The sequence below is a fragment of the Crocuta crocuta genome, unplaced genomic scaffold (assembly GCF_008692635.1).
Source record: "Crocuta crocuta isolate KB4526 unplaced genomic scaffold, BGI_CrCroc_1.0 scaffold884, whole genome shotgun sequence".
In the NCBI taxonomy this organism is placed as follows: Eukaryota; Metazoa; Chordata; class Mammalia; order Carnivora; family Hyaenidae; genus Crocuta; species Crocuta crocuta.
The window spans coordinates 1,142,423-1,165,456 of NW_027529549.1; the positions used below are offsets into that span (position 1 = coordinate 1,142,423).

Consider the following 23,034-nt stretch of genomic DNA (forward strand, 5'->3'; position numbering starts at 1 on the left):
CACTCTTCTGCTCACTGTTCTGTAGCTCCAGAGACTTCTTTGCTCTTCCTGGAAAGTTTCAAGCACTCTCTAACCAGCTTTAGCCTGGAGTCAGCTAAGAAAGCCTTGAAGAATGCACATAAATTGTTTATCCCCCTGCAGTTTGTAACACTGGATTTCCACTCCCCATATCTACCATCTATTGTTTACTGACCTGACATTTAAGGGACGGCAGTTACATGAATTCATGTCCGTACATTAAATTTGATATATATATGTATATATATAAACATACATATATATACACATATGTGAACATATATGTATACATATATATATAGTGAATTTAAGTCTAAGAAATCTGTGGTGAAATAACGTGTTATCTCTCATTTTCATCATGATACAAATTACCCTGAAAACGATGACTATCATGTGTTTTTCCCACAGCAGATTATTTCCCTCTCATCATCTTGTCTCTGTTTGTGCCTTGGCAGGGGTATTAAATTGTACGAGTAGGATGATAATTTAAGTGATGTGCTGTCCTCCTTTTGCTTGTTGCAAAGTGATGTAGTAATAGGGATGATACGATACCCGTAGAGGCCAGGCAGCCATATGCCTGATTGTTTATGTGGCTGAGTAATTAAATGACTGTCTCTGTGATAGGGCCCAATGCCATGATAGTTTTCTATGTGGTTGTAAACCAGTTGCAGAAACAAGGTGTTTAGAGAAGAAAGGACTTAAAGGGAAAGTAAGAGATGCGTGCAAATATTTGAAGAGCTACATATGGAAGAAAGACAGCATGTAGTTTTCAATTTTCTGAAGGGCCGGACAAGGACCAATGTTGGGAATCATAGGAAGGAAAATTGCCTCTCTAGAAAAAGAAGGTCTTAACAGCTGGAACAGTCTGAATGCGGAACAGGCTGCCCCAGGGGAGCCACCGACAGTTTCAAAGCAGGGAATGACATAACCCTAAGCAGAAGTGCTGAGTCTGGTGTTACAGAAGCTTAAGTAGGAGTTCCCATTGTTTGGAGGATGGGCGCTCCACGTATTAAGGATGCTGCTGGTTGTCAGAACAGTTTTGTCTTTCTGTCCTGGAACCTGAGATTCCTGAATCTCTGACACAGGGCTTTCTCTAGTTCTAGGATGAATCTGTTGGCTTAAATTATAATGCTTTTCTTTAGTAGAACAACCAGAAAAGTCTTTTAACTTTAGTGGAAATAGAGGCTTCCGTTTGTAAAACTTGACAGATGGAAAACCAACTCTGATTTATCTGAAGACTGAAATATTTCATTCTTTCATTCAGTCATTTGCTCACTCTGCCAAATATACAGAGTATGGAGTCCCATGGTTTGGAAGATATAAAGGTAAATTAGTTGTTGATCTGGACTACAAGTAATTTACAGTCTAAGAGAGAATACTGATGTAAATAAATAGCTGTATTCCAGATAAGGAGACATTTATTTCAAAAAAGACGTTAGGACTAATTAGATTAGCTAGTGTTGAACATTTTGCCACTGTGAGAAAAGCATTTATCATTTGCATATTAATTACCTTAAGTTAAACTAATATTCCTTTCAGAGATATGCCGACCAGAAGGTGAATATTAGGTTGTATAGTAGTAGACTTTGTAAAAAAGAAGTTATCACAGGGGTGCCTGGGTGGGTCAGTCGCTTAAGTGTCTGACTTTGACTCAGGGCATGATCTCATGGTTCATAGGTTTGAGCTCCACATCAGGCTCTCTGCTGACAGCTCAGAGCCTGGAGCCACCTTTGGATTCTGTCTCCCTCTCTCTGCCCTTCCCCTGCTCACACTCTGTCTCTCTCTCTCTCAAAAAATTAATAAACATTAAAAAAATTGTTAAGGAAGTTATCACAGAGTTTGAAAAATAAATTGATCACGCTAATACAATTTTGCATTTCACCAAATGCTGTCTTTTAATAATTCAAGTCAAAACACTCAGGAATGTGTTCACAAACTTTAGCTAGTATGATCTTTGTGTGACATGCTGGCAGGTTTGTATGCACTTCATGGATACTTCTCTACTCATCTAACTCCCTTCTTTTTTTTAATATATATGTAGTCTCTTTATTTATTTATTTATTTATTTTTACAAATAGTTTATTGTCAAGTTGGTTTCCATATAACACCCAGTGCTCATCCCCACATCATCTCACTTCCTTCTTATCACCTCTGTTCATTCACGCAACCCAAGAAATCCACACCTATTTTTGCCTTCCTCATATTCTGCATTATTTGTGACTTAACACATTCTGTATTATAGGTACAATTAGTTGTATCATTGTTTTAACACATTGTTTGCATTTGAAGATAGTGTTTAGACTTGTCCTTTCTCACCCATACGGCCTAAGATTAAATATTATAATCCTCCATCTTCTACTCTCCTTGTGACATTTCAACATAGGGTCAGTGAAGTGGACACTTCTCCATGTATGTGGTTGGTCCTGGAAATTAAAGGCATATTAATTGGAAAATTAATGACATAAAATCACTCTTATGTCTGTTAATTTTAATGTGATTTCCAACAACAAATATATCCAAGTTACATACTGATTATTTCTTAAATTAAGCACATTATAGTTTAAAATTTTTAAATATTCATAGAGGGATAAGAGAACCATTGTGAAAATTCCATAGGATTTAGTAAAATACAAGTTTGGATTTGAATAGCAATCCAAGTCTTTATATGAACTCAAGCAATTTAATTAGACCATCTGACTCTATATTTTCAGCCACTACTTAATATGAGGATACGAAACATTTTATGAGATCAGAAATATTATATATAAATGATTTAGCACCATGTCTTACATATAAAAAGCCCTTAATAAGTATAATTATTATTCTAATAATATATACTAAACTAAACCAAGAAAGTCCAAATAAATAATTTGTTTGATAAGTAAATACTAACTAATCAAAATATTAAAAATGGTACATGAATATCATTTTCCGTATGTATATATTCTTAATAAGTAACATACTTAATCTCATAATTGTAGTAGAGTGAAGCAATATTGTTATTAATTTAATACTCTGATAATTGTTTTAGGATTTTCAGCCTGTGAAGGTATATTTTAAGGTCATGGCTGACCCCATAGAGTATTGAAATCCACACAGTACTTCCAATTGTCCCACGAATGTATACCACTGAGCAAGTTTATATAAGACAAATGAACAAGGATCTGTGATCCCTGATCTCAAGGGGCTGAGTCCAATGGTAGAGATGTAGCTTACTGAGAAAAATTATAATTCAAATTAAAATGATCATTATTAGTTAAGCAGACTAGGTGCTATTAAAATTCAAAAGAAGGAAATTTTACTTTTAAGGGAAGAATGAGGAAAGAGTGTATGGGGGTATGGATATGTGTGGAGGCATTATTGAATATATTATTATTATTGAATATTGAGTATATTGAGCAAAGTATAGAGAAGGTAAGTCACACAAAGCCACATTCCTCTTAGTCTCCTTTACTTTGAATTAATTATCTGTTCCCATTTCATTCCTTGTTAACCTCTAAAATCACAAATGGAGTCAGAAAAATCTCCATGTATTTCTGGAAATGAATGTTCTAGACGATCACCATTGTTGCAGAATCCAGGCATCCTTCCTAAAGAGATTCACAAGATTCTTTAGGAATATGTTCCTGCATGCAGGAAGGAAAAGAACACCCCCCTACTTCACCCTACAATCCCATGGAAGCCATGAATTGTATTTACTCAGCAGTGCTGAGTCTTGCCTTGGCACTAGGTTGCCATGATGCTCATTAAAGCAAGGGGAGGAAATGAAGAGAGCTATGCCTGGCTTAATCACACATATTTTCAAATTGCCATCCTGGCATCTCTTAATACCTTTCCCATAGGTGCTTAAGAAATTACCTCATTTATTTATTTTTTTTTAACCAGAGATAATCATTAGATTGTCTGTATGATGAATTTTTTTAAACCCTAAATAAGAATATTATCATGCAGTTTGGGAAAACTGTTTTTCTGAACATAGCTTAAATACATTTCCCTGGAATTGGCTAATTTTTTCAATTTCAGTATAATTACTCTCTCGTATTTGTAGATAAGTCTTATTATTTTAACCTATATATATTACATATATAAATACCATAAATTTCAGTATGATTTAATATGCCAGAGAATCAGTTTAAGTTTTATTTAAAATATATTTAATACTAAACAAACTCCTTACTTTAGAAGGGGTGTTGTACCTTAACCCCAAAGCACTTATGTCGTTAACTGTATTTATGTACTGTTTTCATTGATTTCGTCTTTGAGTTTTCGTATTTTTTTTTCAATATCAAACAAAGGGATTGGATTAATGGAGAGATTTATGCACATTGGTTCATACCCAAGTCTATAAAAATATGCCTCTAAGTTTATAGCCTCCTTGCATTTATTGGCAGCTTCACAGTGATGCATTTAAGACATAGAAAAGATGTTAAATAAAGTACAGATGAGAATAACTAGAATACAATTTGAACTGAATAAAGGCCTTGAGACTTATCTTAGAAACAGAATGACAAAATTAACTACTGAAAACCATAGAATACTACAATTTTGGAATTGGAATTGTCCAGAATTTGGAACTTAATCCAAATTCAAAATTGGAGTTATCCCATGATTTGGAATTAATTTTTCTTTTTAATAAAAAACATGCACTACTCTTCTCAGAATTGTCTGTGTTCTGGCCAATTTATTTGTTTTGATTTGTAGAAAATGCTTATTATTCAGAGGAGTGACTATTTTTTCATCTGTCCTAAAACCACATCCCCACTTGAGCACACACACTTGTGGCCTTAGGTCTACCTAGTGTTTCTTTACAAGCTCCTGAATATTCCTAGATCTACCCTAAGGCTGTTGTACCAATTGACTTATGGGGAAATGCCATATTGCAGGCCTGTTAGGAATTTCCAAGGACAGTATTCCCTTTTGAATTAGAGTACCATCTTGTGCATTTACATAACAGAGTGTACTCAGAAAGCCTTGTCAAGCCCAACTGAAGATACTATGTTCAGTGTCACTGCTGTACCCTAAACTGAGTTAGGAACCTAGCCAGGTGTCAGTGCCATCTGTTTGCCCCGCTGCTGCCTCTTTGACTGCAAAGGGTTTGTAATCCAAACCGTGAGTTAAAAAGAAAGTAACCTTCCCTGAAAATGCAAATCCCAATCAGAAATTGTGGTCGCAGATTTTGCTAAGAGACCCAAAACTGGCTGTCAGTGGGCTCCTGTCTTTTGAATCTGACTTTGCATTGTTCTCATTGCAAAATGCAGCACTTCTTTCTGCATCAGTCCATTTTTCTTTTTAAGGATTAGAAAATTCCAGACAAGGGGCACCTGGGTGGCTCAGAATCTTGATTTCAGGTCAGGTCACAGTCCCAGGGTCATGGCATTGAGCCCTGCATCAGACTCCTCACTGAACATGGAGCCTGCTTGGGATTCTCTCTCTCTCTCTCTCTCTCAATCAAATAAAAAAAATGTAATAAAAGGAAACTTCTGGACCATTTCCTTTGTTCTTTGGTGTGTCACTTTGGAAAAAGACTTATCAAGGACTTATCAGTGATTTTTTTTTTTTTTTAAAGAGCCTGTGAAATAAATCCAGGCACATTTTTTTCTTTTCCTTTATCTTTGAAATGGGCACTATATCTGCATAATATGAAAAATTTTGAAAACATTCTTTTCTATAATGTCAGTCTATCAATTTACATTCTGTATTATAGTGACAAGTGCAGAACATTTATATGCAGACAGCTTTTAAAAGAAAATTAGGAGGCGATGAAACCCATTTGAAGTTTTTGACATTAGATTTTGACTGAAATAAATGGACTATTCTTTTTTTTTTTTTTTACTATTTTTAGCTTAGATATAATGTTGAAAGTGTTCAGCATTGATTTTGTATAGACTGGAAACATTTTTCTTATTAACTATGCCACTTTACATGACAAATGGTGTTGCTCTAAATACCTTAATGATACTCTTGATATATAAGGATCTATATATGATAAGATCATCCACACTTTAGTCCTCTTCTCTGCCCTAAATAAAATAACATTTATTAAAAGAGTTCTTTGTTGTCCCTTAGCCTTTATTTGAATGTTGGTATTTCTATCCAGTAAGTATCTTCCAATAATGCTGTGTAACTAGACAAAAAAAAAATGGGAATATAGGATTCCTGGGGGTTGTAAGTATTTCTTGTGCTAAGACAAAGACTTAGCTGAAACCCAGGGTAATTATTTTCAAGTCTTAAAATAGGTTCATGAGAAAGGTATGCAGAGAGGACACAAGACACTTTTGTTTGTTTTCCTAACTAGGGCCTTGGCCTCAAAATTCTATGTAAAATTACTGACTCTGCTGAATGGGGCTCTGTTTTAAGACATAAAATAACAAATAGTAGACCTAGAGGCTTCCTAGGTGCTTCTCTTCTTGGCCTATAGCTAATTAGAAACATTCTTTCAAAGTCTTGAAAAACACAAGGAAATCTTGAAGAAACGTGAAAACATCCCTCAAGTGTAATCTCAACTGGTTAAATCATCATCCAAAAGATTACCTGCTTAAACTCTACTTATAGTGTTCTTGCTTCACTTTTATAAGCCCTGACACATGAAAGAGAGATAGGCAAGACCAAAGAGGCTGGCCATGGCAGAGTTTATTATTATTTTTTGTTGGTGTACCTATTGGCTTTACTCTCAACAAAATGTCCATTTCTTAGGACCCCCTTAACCTTGGAAGTGGAGTATAAGAAGGGAGAAGCTTTGTGGTTGTCCTAGAGCCCATCAATAGTATTTCTTCTTGCACATATGAAAGGTGGTGCTACAGTGAAAGGAACTTAGCTTGCAAATCCCAGGGACTTGAGTTCAGTTCATAGGTTTGGCAATTATGGGGTGAATGTCTCTAATTAATTTTTGTTTTTTCACTCTTAAGTATGTATGATTAAAGCTTTCTTTCAGGATTATTTGAGAATTAAATATAACAACTATTACACAGGTGTGCAAGGCTGTTTCAAAACAAAATGAGGGGCGCCTGGGTGGCTTAGTCGGTTAAGCGTCCGACTTTCACTTAGGTCATGATCTCCCGGTTCGTGGGTTCGAGCCCCGCGTCGGGCTCTGTGCTGACTGCCAGCTCAGAGCCTGGAGCCTGTTTCAGAGTCTGTGACTCTCTCTCTCTCTGACCCTCCCCTGCTCACGCTGTCTCTCTCTCTCTCTCCTAGAAATAAATGAAACATTAAAAAATTAAAAAAAAACAAAATGAAAAAAATCCATCAATATAATTTGCCATACTAACATATTTGACAAGAAAACTACCTGATATATCAATAGGCATCGAAAAAATAATTAAACATCTGTCATGTTAACAGTGTCAGCAATCCAGGAATACAAAGAAACTTCCTCCATTTGATATAGGACATTTATTAAAAACTTAACATCAACAACATGCTTAATCATGAAAGACTGCCTTCCAAGATTAGGAATTAGGCGAGATTGTCTATTTTCACCATTCCTACACAGTATTGCATTGGAAGCCCTAGAGAATAAAATGAGGATACAAGAGGAAAAGATTTCAATTAGAAAGTAAGAAGTTGTATTACCCTTATTTGCAGACAACATGCTTATCTATGTAGAGAATTCCAAGGAATCTACCAAAATTCTCTTGAAACCATAAAGCAAGTTTCCAAGTTCACAAAATACAGTATTAATAAACAAAAATCATTGCATTTCTATACATAAGCAGTGCACAATTGAAAACTAGAAAATTGAAATTGAAAAGAAATTTATGGGCCGCCTGGGTGACTCAGTCGGTTAAGTGTCTGACTTTAGCTCAGGCCGTGATCTCACGGTTTGTGGGTTCGAGCCCCATGTTGGGTTCTGTGCTGACAGCTAGCTCAGAGCCTGGAGCCTGTCTTCGGATTCTGTGTCTCCCACTCTCTCTCTGACTCTCCCCTGCTCATGCTGTCTCTATCTTTCTCTCAAAATAAATAAAACATTAAAAATTTTTTAAAAAAGAATATTTACCTTTTTTAATAGCTCCAACAAAATGACATAGTTAGCTATAAATCTAATAAAATGTGTGCAGTATTTGTATGGAGAAAACTACAAAAATATGGTGAAATAAAAAAAAAAAACCTCATGCAATGATCCCAATGGGTTCATGGATTGGAAACTTGATACAGTTAAGATGTTAATTGTCTCCAAAGTGATATATAGATTTAATTCAATCTCAAGTGTAATAACAATTATAAATCAATTATAGATAAGGTGATTATAAAGTGTATAAAGTAAGGTAAAGTAACTCAAATAGTCAAAGCAATTAAAAAAAAAATAGAGGACTAGCACTGCCTGTTTTTAAGAGACACTATAAAGTTAGAGTTGTCAAGACAACCTGGTATAGGTGAAAGGATAGACACATAATGAACAGAACAGAATACAAAGCCCAGAAAATAACCTACACAAGAAGAGACAACTCATCTTTGACAAAGGTGCAAAGACAACTGAATGAGGAGTGCAATATTTTTAAGAAATAGTTGACCGTAAGGGACCACCTGGGTGCCTCAGTTCATTACGCACCAGATTATTAGTTCTGGTTCATATCATCATCTCATAGTTCATGAGTTTGAGCCCTGTAGGACATTACTTATCTTTGATATTTTAAAATGGACTTTTTAAAAAACCATAATACTAACAGCAAAAATGTTTTCATCCTAAATTTCTTGAAAAATATCCCAAATCAATACTATTTTTTTCTGTTTTCTAGTAGAAGCTCATTTTTCCCATTCTTAAGCTTTTGAAATAAGCTTCCAATGCTAAAATATCAAACTATGTTCAAAAGGAGATATGGAAGTTGCCAGCCTTTGGCACAGTATGGTGAAACCCATAACTAAAAACAACAGTAGCAGGTGGCAAGAAGTGGGAAGGTCTGTGTTTACAAATGTTCATGGCTGCCTGAAAATATAGAACAGGTTGTCCCCTGGTGCAGTGTTGGTTAGACGAATCATGCTTCTGTTTGGGTTCAGAGTCCACACATCAGTTGCTTCTGGTTGAGTTAACTCGTTTTCCCAGTAACACTGTGCGGTTGCAACATACTGAATTAGATTCAAAATGCCATCATAGACCAGTGAGATGTAATGGGAGTCTTCAGGCCCTTCCCACTTCAAGAATAGGGTGTAGTCCAGGTTTCCTTGCTGGGTCCATGCACTTGGGCAAAATCCAGATGCCATCTTTGAGCTCTTCAGAGTGGAACAGCTCGTCCTGCAATAGTGTAAACAATAGAACTTTGCAGCTTGCCAGAAGTACTATAAAACTTCAAAATTTATATCTTCACAAAATGCAAATCCTAATGCAAATCCAAAAATTTGTTTTCATATGGATTTGCCTTCCATGAAGCAGGCAAGAATGATCAGGAGTTCTGTCTTACCTCTACACACACACAAAATGATGGCAGAAATCTCAGCTAAAGATTTATCTTGTACTCCTGTTTCTATATCTTTTTATTTTTCCACCTGTACATTCTAAAGAAATCCCTTTGCATCTTAACACATTTCACAAATGCCTGCAATCTCTTACTCTCAGCTTCAATTCCTGCCAAAATCTAGTTTGAGTACTAAAAGGGAAGCAAGGAAATGAATGGCCACTGAGGACAGAGGAGTAGGATTTAGAATAGCTCAAATCATGTGTGGATCATTGTTTTTGTAATGATAATGTTCATATTTACGACACTACCATACAAATATTTAATTTAAAGAAAAATCTCATTTGTATTCCAAAAAGTATTATAGGTAATAGGTTGTATGAGCATGTAAGATTCAGAACACTGTTTCCATGGAGAGTAAATGCCTCTTGATTTCCCCTTGAGATTTTATTTATTTATTTACTTATTTATATATTTATTTAAATTTAAATAGTTAACATACAGTGTGATATTGGTTACAGGAGTAGAATTCAGTGATTTTCAGTTACATACAGCACCCAGTGCCCATCACCCACCTATTCCCCATCCACCTCCCTCCAATTCTCAGTTTGTTCTCTATCATTAAGAGACCCTTGTGGTTTGTTTACCAATCTTGTCTTTTTCCTCCTTCCCATATGTTCATGTTTTGTTTCTTAAATTCTACAAATGAGTGAAATCTTACAGTATTTGTCTTTCTCTAATTGACTTATTTTACTTAGCATAATACATTCTAGCTCCATCCATGTCATGGCAAATGGCAAGATTTCACTCTTTTTGATGGCTGAGTCATATTCCATTGTGTGTATATGTGTGCATGTGTGTCCATTTATCAGTTGGTGGACATTTGGGTTCTCTCTATAGTTTGGCTGTTGTTGATAATGTTGCTATAAACATTGGGGTGCATGTACCCCTTGAATCTGTATTTCAATCTCCGTGGAGGCAAGGAGTTTTATCTCTTTGTTCACTGCTATATCCCCATTGTCTAGAAAGGATATCTGGAATCTATTAGAGTAAATACTTCTCAAATGAAGATATTAATTAGTAAACTCATTAATTACTAGAGCCTTATTTGAGTCTTATTTTTGTAAATATTTATTTGCATACTATATATGTAGACCCAATGCCACATGCTGACACTATGGCTGTGAACAAGACAAATGTGGTCCCTGCCCTCATGGAACTTACCAAACAGTTAGACTATATGTTAAATAATAATGCAATAAATAAATGCAAACATGAATTTTATTAAAGCAAAATATATATTTTTAAGAATCCATACAGCAAAGAAAATGAACTTATTTGAGGTGGGCTGTGTGACTTGGAAATTAGAAATAAAACAGAGATAAAATGAGGCCTCTCATTTCAACCTTCGGGGCTTTGAAAATGTATTTTACTGCTTTAAACCCCCTTCATAACTTAGTGCCTTTCTGACAGTATTCTAATCTTGCATTAGACTTATTAGAGACCTTATTCACGCTAATACCTAATATATATTAATATATATTAATTGAATGAGATAATACCTAATATATATTAATTGAATGAGATAAATTTTGATTTCGCTAATAACTCTTGTTTAAAGGCTGAGTATGTATAGTTCACTTTTATCTCGTGCATAGAGTCTTGCACTTAGCCAGTTAGTCAAAAGTAAAAAAATGTCAATAGTTGCCTATTCAGTGTTTACTTGAAAACATCTTAGAATACTTACAACTTATGACCAAAAAGTAAAAAATAAAACAGCCTTATAATTTCATACTCTAATGATAAAAGTATGTAATGCTGCTTTCTATCCTCAAAAGTTGTGCTGAAAGCTCCCCTGAGTTCTACATTTTTGTGTGTGAAGTGGATAATCTTTATTTATCCCTCTAGATCCATCCTGTACCATTTTCTACCTTGTCCTGTTTCCCAGGGAGCAGATATCTATGGACTACAACAACCAAGAGTTTGCGCTACATCTGACTACTATTTAGATTTGACCAGTTGAGAGCATCAGCAGCAGGTTAGAAATTGACAAAGGAGAGGTTGGGGTATTTTGTGCCCTGGCTGGCTGCATGCCCTTCTGTGATATTACAGTGGCTACATTCTGCTATATCATCATATAAGTTCTGCAGGATTTCCTCTCCTCCAGATATAATTATTTCTAGGTTTTTATGTTGCCTCTCTCTCCCTGCTCTGCAGCCCCAAAGGTAATAAAGGTTTCTGCCCCTTGTTGTAGGAAACTTCATCAACATGTATTGGTTTTTCTTAGACCTGCTCACACCTTTGTAAATAATGCTTTTATTAAACTTGCTTCGCTTACTCTGAGTTAGCCATCCTGTTCTACTAGGATCCTGCTACAAGAGACATACTTTTTCTTATTCAAAGTGAGAGTAAAACTGAAAAATGAATGAAGAGCAAACTATTGTGAGAGAAGTTTCTGGGTAAGCAAAGAAACTGCATGTTTCATTGCGAAGAGTAGAAGCCTTGAAGTTGGGTGGACCCGGCTTGTTCCAGGCTCCAACTCTTCCTACATGTGGGACTAGAGACCAGTTACTTAAATCCGTTGTGTCTCAGGATTGTCCCACGTAAAATGGGGATGAAAAGTCTCAACAGGACTAGTTGAAGAATTACTGATACCGTGCAGGGTGCTCCTGGCACGTCGTAGGCACTCAGTAAATGGTGCTTTTATCACCAGCAATAACTTCCGCCAACAAGAGCACATTCAAACAACAAATCAGAAATGTTTCTTTAAAAACAACAGTGGGGTGCCTGGGTGGCTCAGTAGGTTAAGCTTCCGACTTCAACTTCGGCTCCAGTCATGATCTCAACAGTTCATGAGTTCGAGCCCCATGTGGTCCTGATCTCATGGCTCATGAGTTTGAGCCCCACATCTGGCTCTGTGCTGACAGCTCAGAACCTGGAGTCTGATTCGCATTCTGTGTCTGCCTCTCCCCCACTCACACTGTCTCTTTCTCTCTCTCTCTCTGTCTCAAAAATAAACATAAAAAATTTTAAAGACAACAGAGCCACAGTGATTTTGACAAGGAAGAGAAGGAGAAAGTTCTGTGTACATTTCTACGTTTTTTTCACCAATGCTTATTATTTAAATAAATGTGCTTTCCTACAATCTACTATTGTAGGAAATCTACAGTACAAATCTACGATACAAATCTACTTTCCTATACTATTATAGGAGAGTGGTTTATATTTTATAGGACCAAATGGCATCCTGAGACAATGCCCATTTATGGGCCATCAATTCTAAAATATTTCTGAAGAAGATGTAAAGTTTTGCTAAAGCACTTAATTCATTGTGAGATTAGAACAAGAGTCAGACAACTACATTTGTTATTTTTTTAAATCTCTCTCTTATGGACATAATGTAAAACCCATTAAGTCATAATATCATTTTATTTGAATACAAATGTTCCAAAATTCTTCTAACCATTTGCTTGGTAGAGTTTTCAGAGTTCATTCTATTAAAAAACAAATATATTTCTTCACATGAGTCTTAGAATGAGTTAGTTTTCTTGAAGAGAAATCTTACCAACAGAGTTTATCTTTAGAAAATGTATATTTTACACTAAGAAAATCAATGATTTTTTTCTTTATTTCCCAATTGTCTCTTTGAAGTTTTCTAAGAATCTGTTGGGTTTTTGTTTTTTTTTTCAATTAAAAAACTCTGTATCAACTCAAGGCCCATTGAATTAAATGGTATTTGAATAGCAACTTTTCCTCCTTTGGTGTTAGATGTTTTATGAGAATGCATTTTTAGAAGATATCTTATTTGCAATTACATCTCCTGGACATTTGGATATTCACAAGTAAAATGTTATTTCAGGAGATTCCTATAAATATGTCAGCATTTATGAAGTGCTTTTAAAACATTTGGAAGTAGCTAATTGTTGCTTTAGAAAAATCTGTTCTAAATATAGAAAATGACACATTGGCTGCTGTTGACACATTTATCCTTGAACTCAGGAGCTGCACAGGCTTACCCAAATTGACATGTTGCTGCAGTCACTTCTCTGGTTATTAGCTTTAAGGGTTAGTTATCAAATATTATTCAAGGGTAACAGGTAGAGCCACACAAAGAAAGAAATGAAACTTTGGGACAAAGAAGAAAAATGTTCTGAATGCTGTGGGGGTAGCTGATGTTAATCACTCCGTGCAAAGAACAGATACTGTTATGCCAAGCAGAATGTGACAGTATTGAACGTGGAACTTTGAAAAGAAACATTCTTTAGAATGTTAGCATATCAGACTTTCAGCTTAGACTATATTGGTTTCCAGCAAAGATGATGTGTATAATAACTTTGGAAACACTCAGTAGTTCAGGAAATGAGAAAGCACTGCACTGAAGACCCATAGGAAGGGAGATGCAGAGCTGTACGTGGGACGGACATTTGTTTCATTTGTTTCATCTTCAACATCATTTCCTCTGTTTTCCTTAAGTGTTGCATTTGACAAATATTTTCAGCACTTAACGTTTTATATGGGGAGCTTTCTACTTTATATGCATCATCCTTTGAAGAAAATGTGTTGAACCCAAGAATTATAAATGAAGATGGAGAAGTAGGAGTAGGAATACACCAAAAAGAAGCCCCTCAGATTACCTTCATAGACAAGACTTCACTGGCGTTACCACCTGGGATAATTACTGAAAATGTACCTTTCCTGTGTCTTCAATCCTTGCCCATACCTACTATGACCCAGATTTTACTTGGTCTCAAAATTGAATTTAAGATGAGTAACATTCATTAATTGAACATTCTATGTACTAATGCATTTGCATTATCCTTTTCACTTTTCAATCACTACTTTGGAAATTTACACTAACACAGAGATTCAGCAGATGGGCAGGTGAATCTGGAGGTTGGTAAAAACAGATGTGCCTATAAGCTATGTTCTTTATGCATTTTAACCTCTACTGGAATGAACTTGGGCAAATAATCTTTACATTTCAATGTTGTGAATTTGGGGCTGAATAGATGGTGTTCAGGAGTTTTGAACTAATTTGTAGATGCACCTTGATGTGGTAGTTTTTGCTTGGAATATGAATGCCTTTCCCCTTATTTATCTGTGTGACAAAAGTAATATTGCTTTTCCTTTCTAAGTTTCAATTCCCCTTCACTAAAAGATATAACAATACCCAGGGGTGCGTGGGTGGCTCAGTCAGTTAGGCATCTGACTTCATCTCTCCACTCAGGCCTTGAGCTCATGGTTTGTGAATTCAAGCCCTGCTTTGGGCTTTGCACTGGTGGTGGGGAGCCTGCTTGGGATTCTGTTTCTCCCTCTCTCTGCCCCTCCCTCTCTCACTCTCTCTTTCTCTCTATCAAAATAAATAAATAAATAAACTTAAAAAAGAAATAACAATTCCTCCTCTGTAAGATTGTTGAAAACTCAAATGTAGCGTATATATGTTTAAGGGAAATTAGAGTATAAAAAGAAGGGCTCAGTTTAGTAAATAGTAATTTGAATGTGTGTGTATTAGGTTTTAATTACTTGCTACTTGGAGATTTAAATGGTTACCTTTATCCATTTAAATGGTTAGGTTTGTTTATTTGTTTGTTTGTTTTACAGAAGTTTTTAAAAGTATAAAAGGTCAACTGAAAGCTGTTTATTTCTCAGGACTGTTTGACAAAATTCTCACCTTCCCTGACAAAATAAAAAACAAAATGAACTCAATTAGTTCTAGTCCTTATGTGGTGCTTTTCAAGAATACTTTCCTGAAATAGCCATCACAAGAATTAAAATGTATTTGTTGACTTTTGCTGATTATTTCTCACTTCTAAACCTCGCCATTTTGAATTTGCAGGTATGAATATAAGCAAGAGTGAGATAACAAAAGAAACTTCATTAAAACCATCTCGGAGGTCACTGCCTTGCCTTGTTCAGAGCTATGCCTACTCAAAGAGTTTGAGCCAATCTACCTCACTCTTCCAGTCAACGGAGAGTGAATCTCAGGCTCCCACTTCTGTGACCTTAATCTCCTCTGACAGAGCTGAGCAAGGTGAGCTGCTATCTTGTTCTTTTGTTGAACTGGCAGAGTCAGCGTTTTCAAGCCATTCCTTCCTTCCTTCATCCACTTTACTAGTATTTATTAGAGCTCTTAGCAGGAAGGCTAGCATAGGAAGACCAGTATACCAGTCAATGGAAGGCCAGTTCTTGGCCAGATATGTTTTCACTTCTTATTTGCCTTGAAAGTAGCCAACGTCCAGGCCAACCTGGACCTAATACTTTCTGTTTGTGGGAACATACAGACCAGCTAGACCAGACTAGCTCATTCTCATTTCTGGTGAGAATTTATAACCAGTAACTGAGTAGAATATGTCAGCAGTAATCAAATCAGTTTCCTAAAAAGAAAGACCAAAAATTTTAAATAATATTGACAATAAAGCAATGAAGATTTGGCTTTGGTCAAAATATAACCAACCCCCCTGTTATTCAGTGGATTAGGTATGTTTTTATTTTCCCATCCCATCTTTTTGTCTTATGAGAGTGCATTCCTTTATGATTCCTTGAGGTTGTTTCTTCCTCTGGATAACTTTGAAAATACCAGGATTCTCGGGGCACCTGGGTGGCTTGGTTGGTCAAGCGTCCAAATTTGGCTCAGGTCATGATCTCACTGTTCATGGGTTCGAGCCGCATGTCAGGCTCTGTGGTGACAGTTTGCGGAGACTGGAGCCTGCCTCAGATTCTGTGTGTGTCTGTCTCTCTCTGTCCTTCCCCCGCTCATACTCTCTCTCTCTCTCTCCCAAAATAAATAAAACGTTAAAAAATTTAAAAAAAAGAAAATACTAAGATTCTATTTTCAATAATATTGTGAAATCATTACCAATTATCAGCAGCTTACATCCATGCCCAATAACTACTTTTCTAGGAGCTAATTATTCAAGAAAATAAAAGGCTTTAAAATATACTAGAGATACATCTTGCTCTTACTGAGTGAAAATTTAATTAACCAATTTCAACTCATTAACTTAAAAACGTTTATATTTGGCTATCATTTGGGTATCAGCCACCATGGTCATTTTTTATATATTAATGTTTCTTTTTCCCAAAACTATGAATGGCTTTTTTTTTTTCCAGTTAATGCTGAGGAGGATAAAAAAGACTCTGTGCTCAAATGCTCTTTCGCTGACCTTAGTGACTTTTGCTTGGGTAAGTTGATTTCTAGTACTTCCTACTCCTTTACCCCCTCTTCAAACATAAGCTGCCTTCTTCAAATCTATAACATTATTTTTTTTTAAGAAAAAAATTCAGGCTTGGTCTTTAGCATTTGATGGATGAGCATAATAATCTAAGGTGAAAAAATGAGTAAGCTATTTCATGTACAGCTTGAAATTCGAGTAGTATAAGATTTTTAATGAACAATAACCTCATAACTAAAAACTTTAACACTTTCTTTCAGTTCTCTGTCAGTAAGCACATTCATACTGTTGTTTCTAGATTTATCAAATTTCAGCAGTATCCTTTGATCCCCTGTTGTGTCAGATGAAGATTTAGCTTATTTGTATGACCTTTCAATTATTCATAGTTATATTGCCATTTAAAATTTTAAACCTTTCTACTGATTTACTTTGTAGCTTTAAGTAGTATATTTATACATTTTATCGTGTTCCTTCACATTTTAATGATATCTCTTGACTCTGCACTTGGCAAATGTATCACTACGATGCAAATAATGCCTTAGCAGTTCCAAATTTTTATGACCTCTGTGCCACTCTTGAGTAGTCCTAGAGTCAAGGTCACATTGTTGCCCCTTTCCAACCCTCCATCAAATACTCAAAATCATGCCACACTAAACTTTCTTCTTTATCCCACAAATGTTTATTAGTCTTATTTTTCCTAGATTATGTTTTGTTTTGTTTTCTTTTTCTTCTTGGGAGGAGAAAATATCTTCTAAATATTCTTGTATTCCAGATTCTTATTTTTATATCCTTTATCTCATTCTTCTTCTTTAAAAAAATTCTTGGCATTCACTGGCTTCTTGTTGGATTACTGGATTCAGTCTAGTTTCTAATTTCCAACATATTCCTCTTTCTTAGTTTTTAGTCTCATTTTTTTTTTTTGAGGATATCCTGAGGCAACTACCTCTGAAGGCTCATGTAAGATACAGACTTTCTAAATTATTGTATCTCTGAAATTACTTCAGTTCACTCTTACATTTCATTTTATTTTCTTGGTTATAAAGTTCTAGGTTAAAGATCATTTTCCTCAGGATGCCTGGGTGGTTCTGTGGGTCAAGCATCAAACTCTTGATTTCATGAAATCATGGTTCAGGAATTCAATCCCCACATCAAACTCTTTACTGACAGCGTGGAGCATACTTAGGATTCTCTCTTTACCCCTCTCTCAAAATAAATAAATAAACATTAAAAAATAATTTTCCTCAAAATCCAGAGACTGATTCACTGTTGTTTAGCATCCATTGTTACTGCTAAAAACCCAATTGCTGTCTGATTCTCGTCTGTCAATGGTTTTTTCTTCTCTCTGTGCACTTTTATTATCTTTATTTGTGCGTGTTACAAAGTTATACAACATAATGTTTGGGTGTGTGTACATGTATGTGTGTGCATTTGTTTTCATCTCATGATTTTGATTTCTGCCTCAGTTGTGGAAGATGTCCTGCACTTTTCTTCCAAATGAATTTTCATATCTGTGTGTGTGTGTGTGTGTGTGTGTGTGTGTGTGTGTGTGTGTTGAGGGAAGGGTGAGGTCATATACTTATATTTGATATCCAGGAGTCTTTTTTTGTTTTCAGAGCATCTTATTGTATTTCATGAACACAACATCTCTAAACTCTCTAATTACTCATGTGATTATTTAAGTTTTCCTTTGTTTTTTTTAAGGTTTAGGCTACTGTTGCAGAGATTCATTTTTCTGACTGCTTAAATTAGTCATTCTCTTTTAGGCTGTAGAATTTCCAAGAATTTCTGGTGATCTTTGTTCATACATTTACATAAGCTGGATAGAAAGAAAATAAAGTCGGGATTTATCAGAAAGTGATATTACTCTGCTCCAACACTTATTTTCTGACCTCAGTGTGAATTTATTTATAACCTTCAGAAGGTTAGTACTAGGGTTTCAGTAGTGAGCATGTCGGTGGCCTGGCTACAATGCCTGTATCAGTGATTCTCAACTCTGGCTACATATTCTAGTCACCCAGGGGCTTTCAAAACTCTCTGGGTCCCAGCTCCAGAGAATCAGTTGTAATTGGTCTCAAGTGAATTCAGGATCCATAATTTTAACTATGCCTCAGATAAATATTAAAGGTAATGAGAATTAAGAATTTCTAGCCTGAAACATGTATCTTGATTTCTCTCTAAGGGCATCCTCTAGGTACTTTTTCATAATTTTTCAAACAATGAGCTCTGTGATTTATCATAGCATTCTGAATTACTGCAAATTAGTCATATTTCTTATAATACTCACTTTTGTGTGTGTGGCACACACAAAATAGTGCTGGCTTATTAAGTTTCCTAATTAAAGAAAAGACAGCCACCAGCAGGTTCATTTCATCTACAACATCAACATCAAAAATAACTTTTCATCAGAACAAATACAGTCTATCAGAGTACAAAGGTCTTTCCCAGAGTAATTAATTCTGAAAGTGGTGACTATTGTTATTTTCTGATAAGAAGACAAAAGCAAGAATGGAAACCTTGTCCAAAGTATCCATACAGATGACATAGTTTGCAAAGCACCTTTCACTAATAATTCTCCCAAATTAATACTTGTTAAAAGCTAATAATAACTCTGGTCATGCAAACCTTTCCATTCAACTCTATGCATCTTATTTTGATAAATTGCCATCACACATGCCAACATTTTCACTAAATGCTTAATGTAATTGGATGTCCTAACTCCGTGTTTTCTTCCTCAATCTAAACATTTGACTTGTGTTCCTGTCTCTCCAGGCTTTGTACCCTATAGTCAATATTTTAGCATCTCCAGTATCTATATACCATTTATTCCATTTAAGAAAATATCACAGCTTCTAGGGATTAAAGGGATTAAAGCATGTACACATGAGGTATTTGCCTTTACAGTGAAGATGAGATTGAAGCTCTGGCTGATGGTAGTATCGCCAAGCAGTTCAGGAATCCATCTCGATATAACACCTGGCTGGAAAGTACTCTTTTAGAGTCAGCTGCATATCTAAAACATGAATGATTTTATTGTCTTTGAGAAGAGATCCAGCAAAATGACATCAAATATACCAAGCGTGTAATTAAATAAAACATGAGTATTTTAGCAATACATACTCTTTTTAAATTCAACCACATTACATTTTCTAATTTTCCTTTTAGAGTGCAGGCTGCCAGCTTCTGGGTTGGTTAATGCGTTTCCAAGTACCAAAAGGCTCTAATACAATTTTTTTGGAACCTGACTGATGCACCTAATTAATAGCTTTTTTTAATATATAGTGAACTACTTCGAACTGTCCCATGAGAATATCAATGCTGTGGCAAGGTTAACTGCATGTGCTCAGTGTTCCATTGAGGATGAATATTTCTCACCATTCAAAATGATAGCTATGGAAGAAGGAACATTCATGGTTTTGTTGATTTAAAGCTGGACATTTCCACTAAGATTGCCTAACAAGAATTTGCAGAATATTATGGATGAAATGCTGGTTTCCCCAGAAACCAGCCCAGACAGGCATTGGCTACATTCCCATTGTTGTATCTACTGGCTTTGTCACTGTGGCTTATTATTAAATACTCTGAGCTTAGTAATCTCATTTGTAAATTGGAGTTAATGATCAATACTTTGCAAGATTATTGAAATAAATGATGTGACATAACTCCATTATACTCCTAGCACAGCATCATAGAGGTTCAACAATATTTGCCCATTGCTTTATTCGATAACTTATAATCTTATCTTTCACCTCAATTTTTTCTGGGCTCGGGGATATTTTCACTAACCAGCTGTTTCTATTATTACCAAAATGTGATTTTTAAGGCAGAGTGGAATAGCAATAATTTACCGAACACATATTACACAACTCTCTACCTGCATTATCTCACTAATTCTTATAACAGTTCCTTGGGTTAGGTACTATTAATAGCCTCTTTTAATAGCTGAGAAAACTGATTAGCCAAGAGATAAAATAACTTGCCAAATGGCATATATCTAGCCAATGGAGAATGAAGATTCCAATCCAAGAAATCTTAATCCCTTATCTCCCTTAATCATCACAGTAGGAACACAGTCCTTTGGGTTGAAAAGTGATTAGTGATGTCCATAGGCTACTAACTCTGCAAGATGTTGTTAAGTATGAGGCTGTGAGCAGCAAAAGATGGGAGTAACGCTGCATGGCAAAATATATTGGAGAGATGATTGACTGAAGTAAGCTAATCAGGTTGGGAAGGTTAGAATTTGGTTTTTCATCTTTCATTGTTTTTATGGTCATTTGTAAACTTTTAATTCTACTTTTCATAGAGCAGCTTTCAAAGCCAGGGCACCATTTCATCCTGCACCCTCACCTACACAGACAGACACACAGGCACACAGATACACACACACAGATACACACACACAGACACACAAACATACACACACACACACACACACCACAATTATTCTGGAAAGTGCTGATCCATGTAACAGTGAATTCAAGATCTTGATGTAATAGTCCTCTTTCCTGTCAGCCCTGGAAGCCCGCCCATCATCACCCACCACCCACCCCTTCTCTTGTTAGTGTTCCGTAAAATGACAAGGACAGAAAGATCTATACTGACAAGTAACTGATACTTGATTCTGCCCACACTCGTGCTACAGCAAAATCAGGTAACTTCGATGTGATATAATTGGGGCTTATTAAAACCAACATAACTTTAGTCCAACCAACCAAAATATACATCTACCTAACCTTGTGAAGTCTACATTTTGCTCACATTATGAAATGGATCCCTTAGGAGGTGATTTATATTAGAGTGGTAAGATTAGTTGTTTTCTATGAGCTGGAGTGTTCATTTTATTTCTTAAAACAGTTATGGTCAAATGAGTATATGATGATTTTGCTTTCATTTTGTAGTATTAAATAATCTCCACTAATTTTTAAAAAATATTTTAATGTTTATTTATTTTTGAGAGAAAGAGAGAGAGAGAATATCTGAAGCAGGCTCCAGGCTCTAGGCTCTGAGCTCTCAACACAGAGCCTGATGTGGGACTCTAACTTGGACCAGGAGATCATGACCTGAGTGAAAGTTAGCTGCTCAACTGACTGAGCCAATCAGGACCCCCTCTCCACTAATTTTTTATTTTTTTTTAAAACAACATTTCATCTTAAGATGGCGTAGAAAAGAACTTTGTGGTAATGTTACCAACTTATTTCAGGGTTACAGAAATAAGGGAATAACACTGAAAGAACATATTGTTTTCCAGTTTTGTCAACATCATAGTCACTGTAAGTCATTTCAGTTGTTTGTTAAACCCATTAAGTAAGTCCTCTTGGCTCAATTTTCAAATTACATTCAGAATCTGACACAGCTCCGCACTTGCTGCTACAAGTGCTGTATCCAAGTCACACCTTGTCCAGCCTGCCACGTCTCCTGGTAGATCTGCATAATAGCTTCCTAATTGTCTCTGCTCCAATGCCTGTCTCCTTATGGTCTACTTTCCATATAGCAGCCAAAGGAAGCTCTCATAAAAAGAAAATTAAATCTCATGGTTTCTCTACTCAATCCCCCCCAGTTTCCCATTACATGTAAAATGTAAACTCCTCACTGTAGCCTTCAGAGGCCTTAAGGGACCTGGGCCTTTTCTCTCTGGAGCACTTGCTAACCCTTCCTTTGACTCACGGTGCTACAGCCAATCAGCCCTCTTTTGTTCTTTGTTCATAAGAAGCTTGCATTTACCCCAAAGCCCTCCACTAAGAGAACTGGATTCATACAGGCTTCACTTTGTGTCTCCTAATCTTCATTTAGGTGATCTTACCAGGAATTACAAGATTTATTTTTTTCCCTCTTCCCTGTCCAGAGGAGACTTTGTGAGCCTTGTTAGTGGCTCTTCTTAAGTAGTAGGAGAATGTCCTCTAACATTGTTTTTACAGGAAGTCTTCCCAAATACCCATTTAGATGCTTCCTGCTTTCTATTATTAAAGCATTTTGGTTATAATACTATTATACTCAGTTCACCAGATGACAATTACTATTTATATCTGTCTTATTCATATTATCTAATATATACTGTCTACTTAGTGATAGATAGATGGAAAATTGATGATGAGGTGAATGTATGGAGCAATGGATGTAGATAGAATAAACACTGGCACCCTGACATAGTGAAAAGCAGTTTATCTTCAAGATTTTCCCAGTTGTGGGGTTGACTGAATACAACTCTGGCACGACCTTCACCGTGACCAGCTAGTGTCAGGACTTGAGAACACTGCCAATGTAGGAAGAAGTGAACAGCAAAGGAACTGCAAAGAAATAAGAAGTTGGAATCTTCATTACCACCATGTTCTAACCACTGAGTCAACCATATATGGACCATTTGGTTTATTCCTCATAGGACACTTCAGTGGAATAATAATTTTTAAAATCACGGAATTTATTAGTAGCCAGAAGACCCAGTTTCAGGAACGATATCACTCATT

The 23,034-nt window shown here is 35.8% G+C and overlaps 1 protein-coding gene across 1 annotated transcript in view; it reads left to right on the forward strand.

The window, feature by feature from the left end:
- Positions 1–23,034, forward strand: part of ANO3 (anoctamin 3) — a 398,432-nt gene that overhangs the window by 198,219 nt on the left and 177,179 nt on the right. The window contains exons 3-4 of the mRNA XM_077761423.1: positions 15,241–15,435; positions 16,515–16,586. Coding sequence (XP_077617549.1) covers positions 15,241–15,435; positions 16,515–16,586 — 267 coding nt within the window. The remainder of the gene's footprint in view (positions 1–15,240; positions 15,436–16,514; positions 16,587–23,034) is intronic.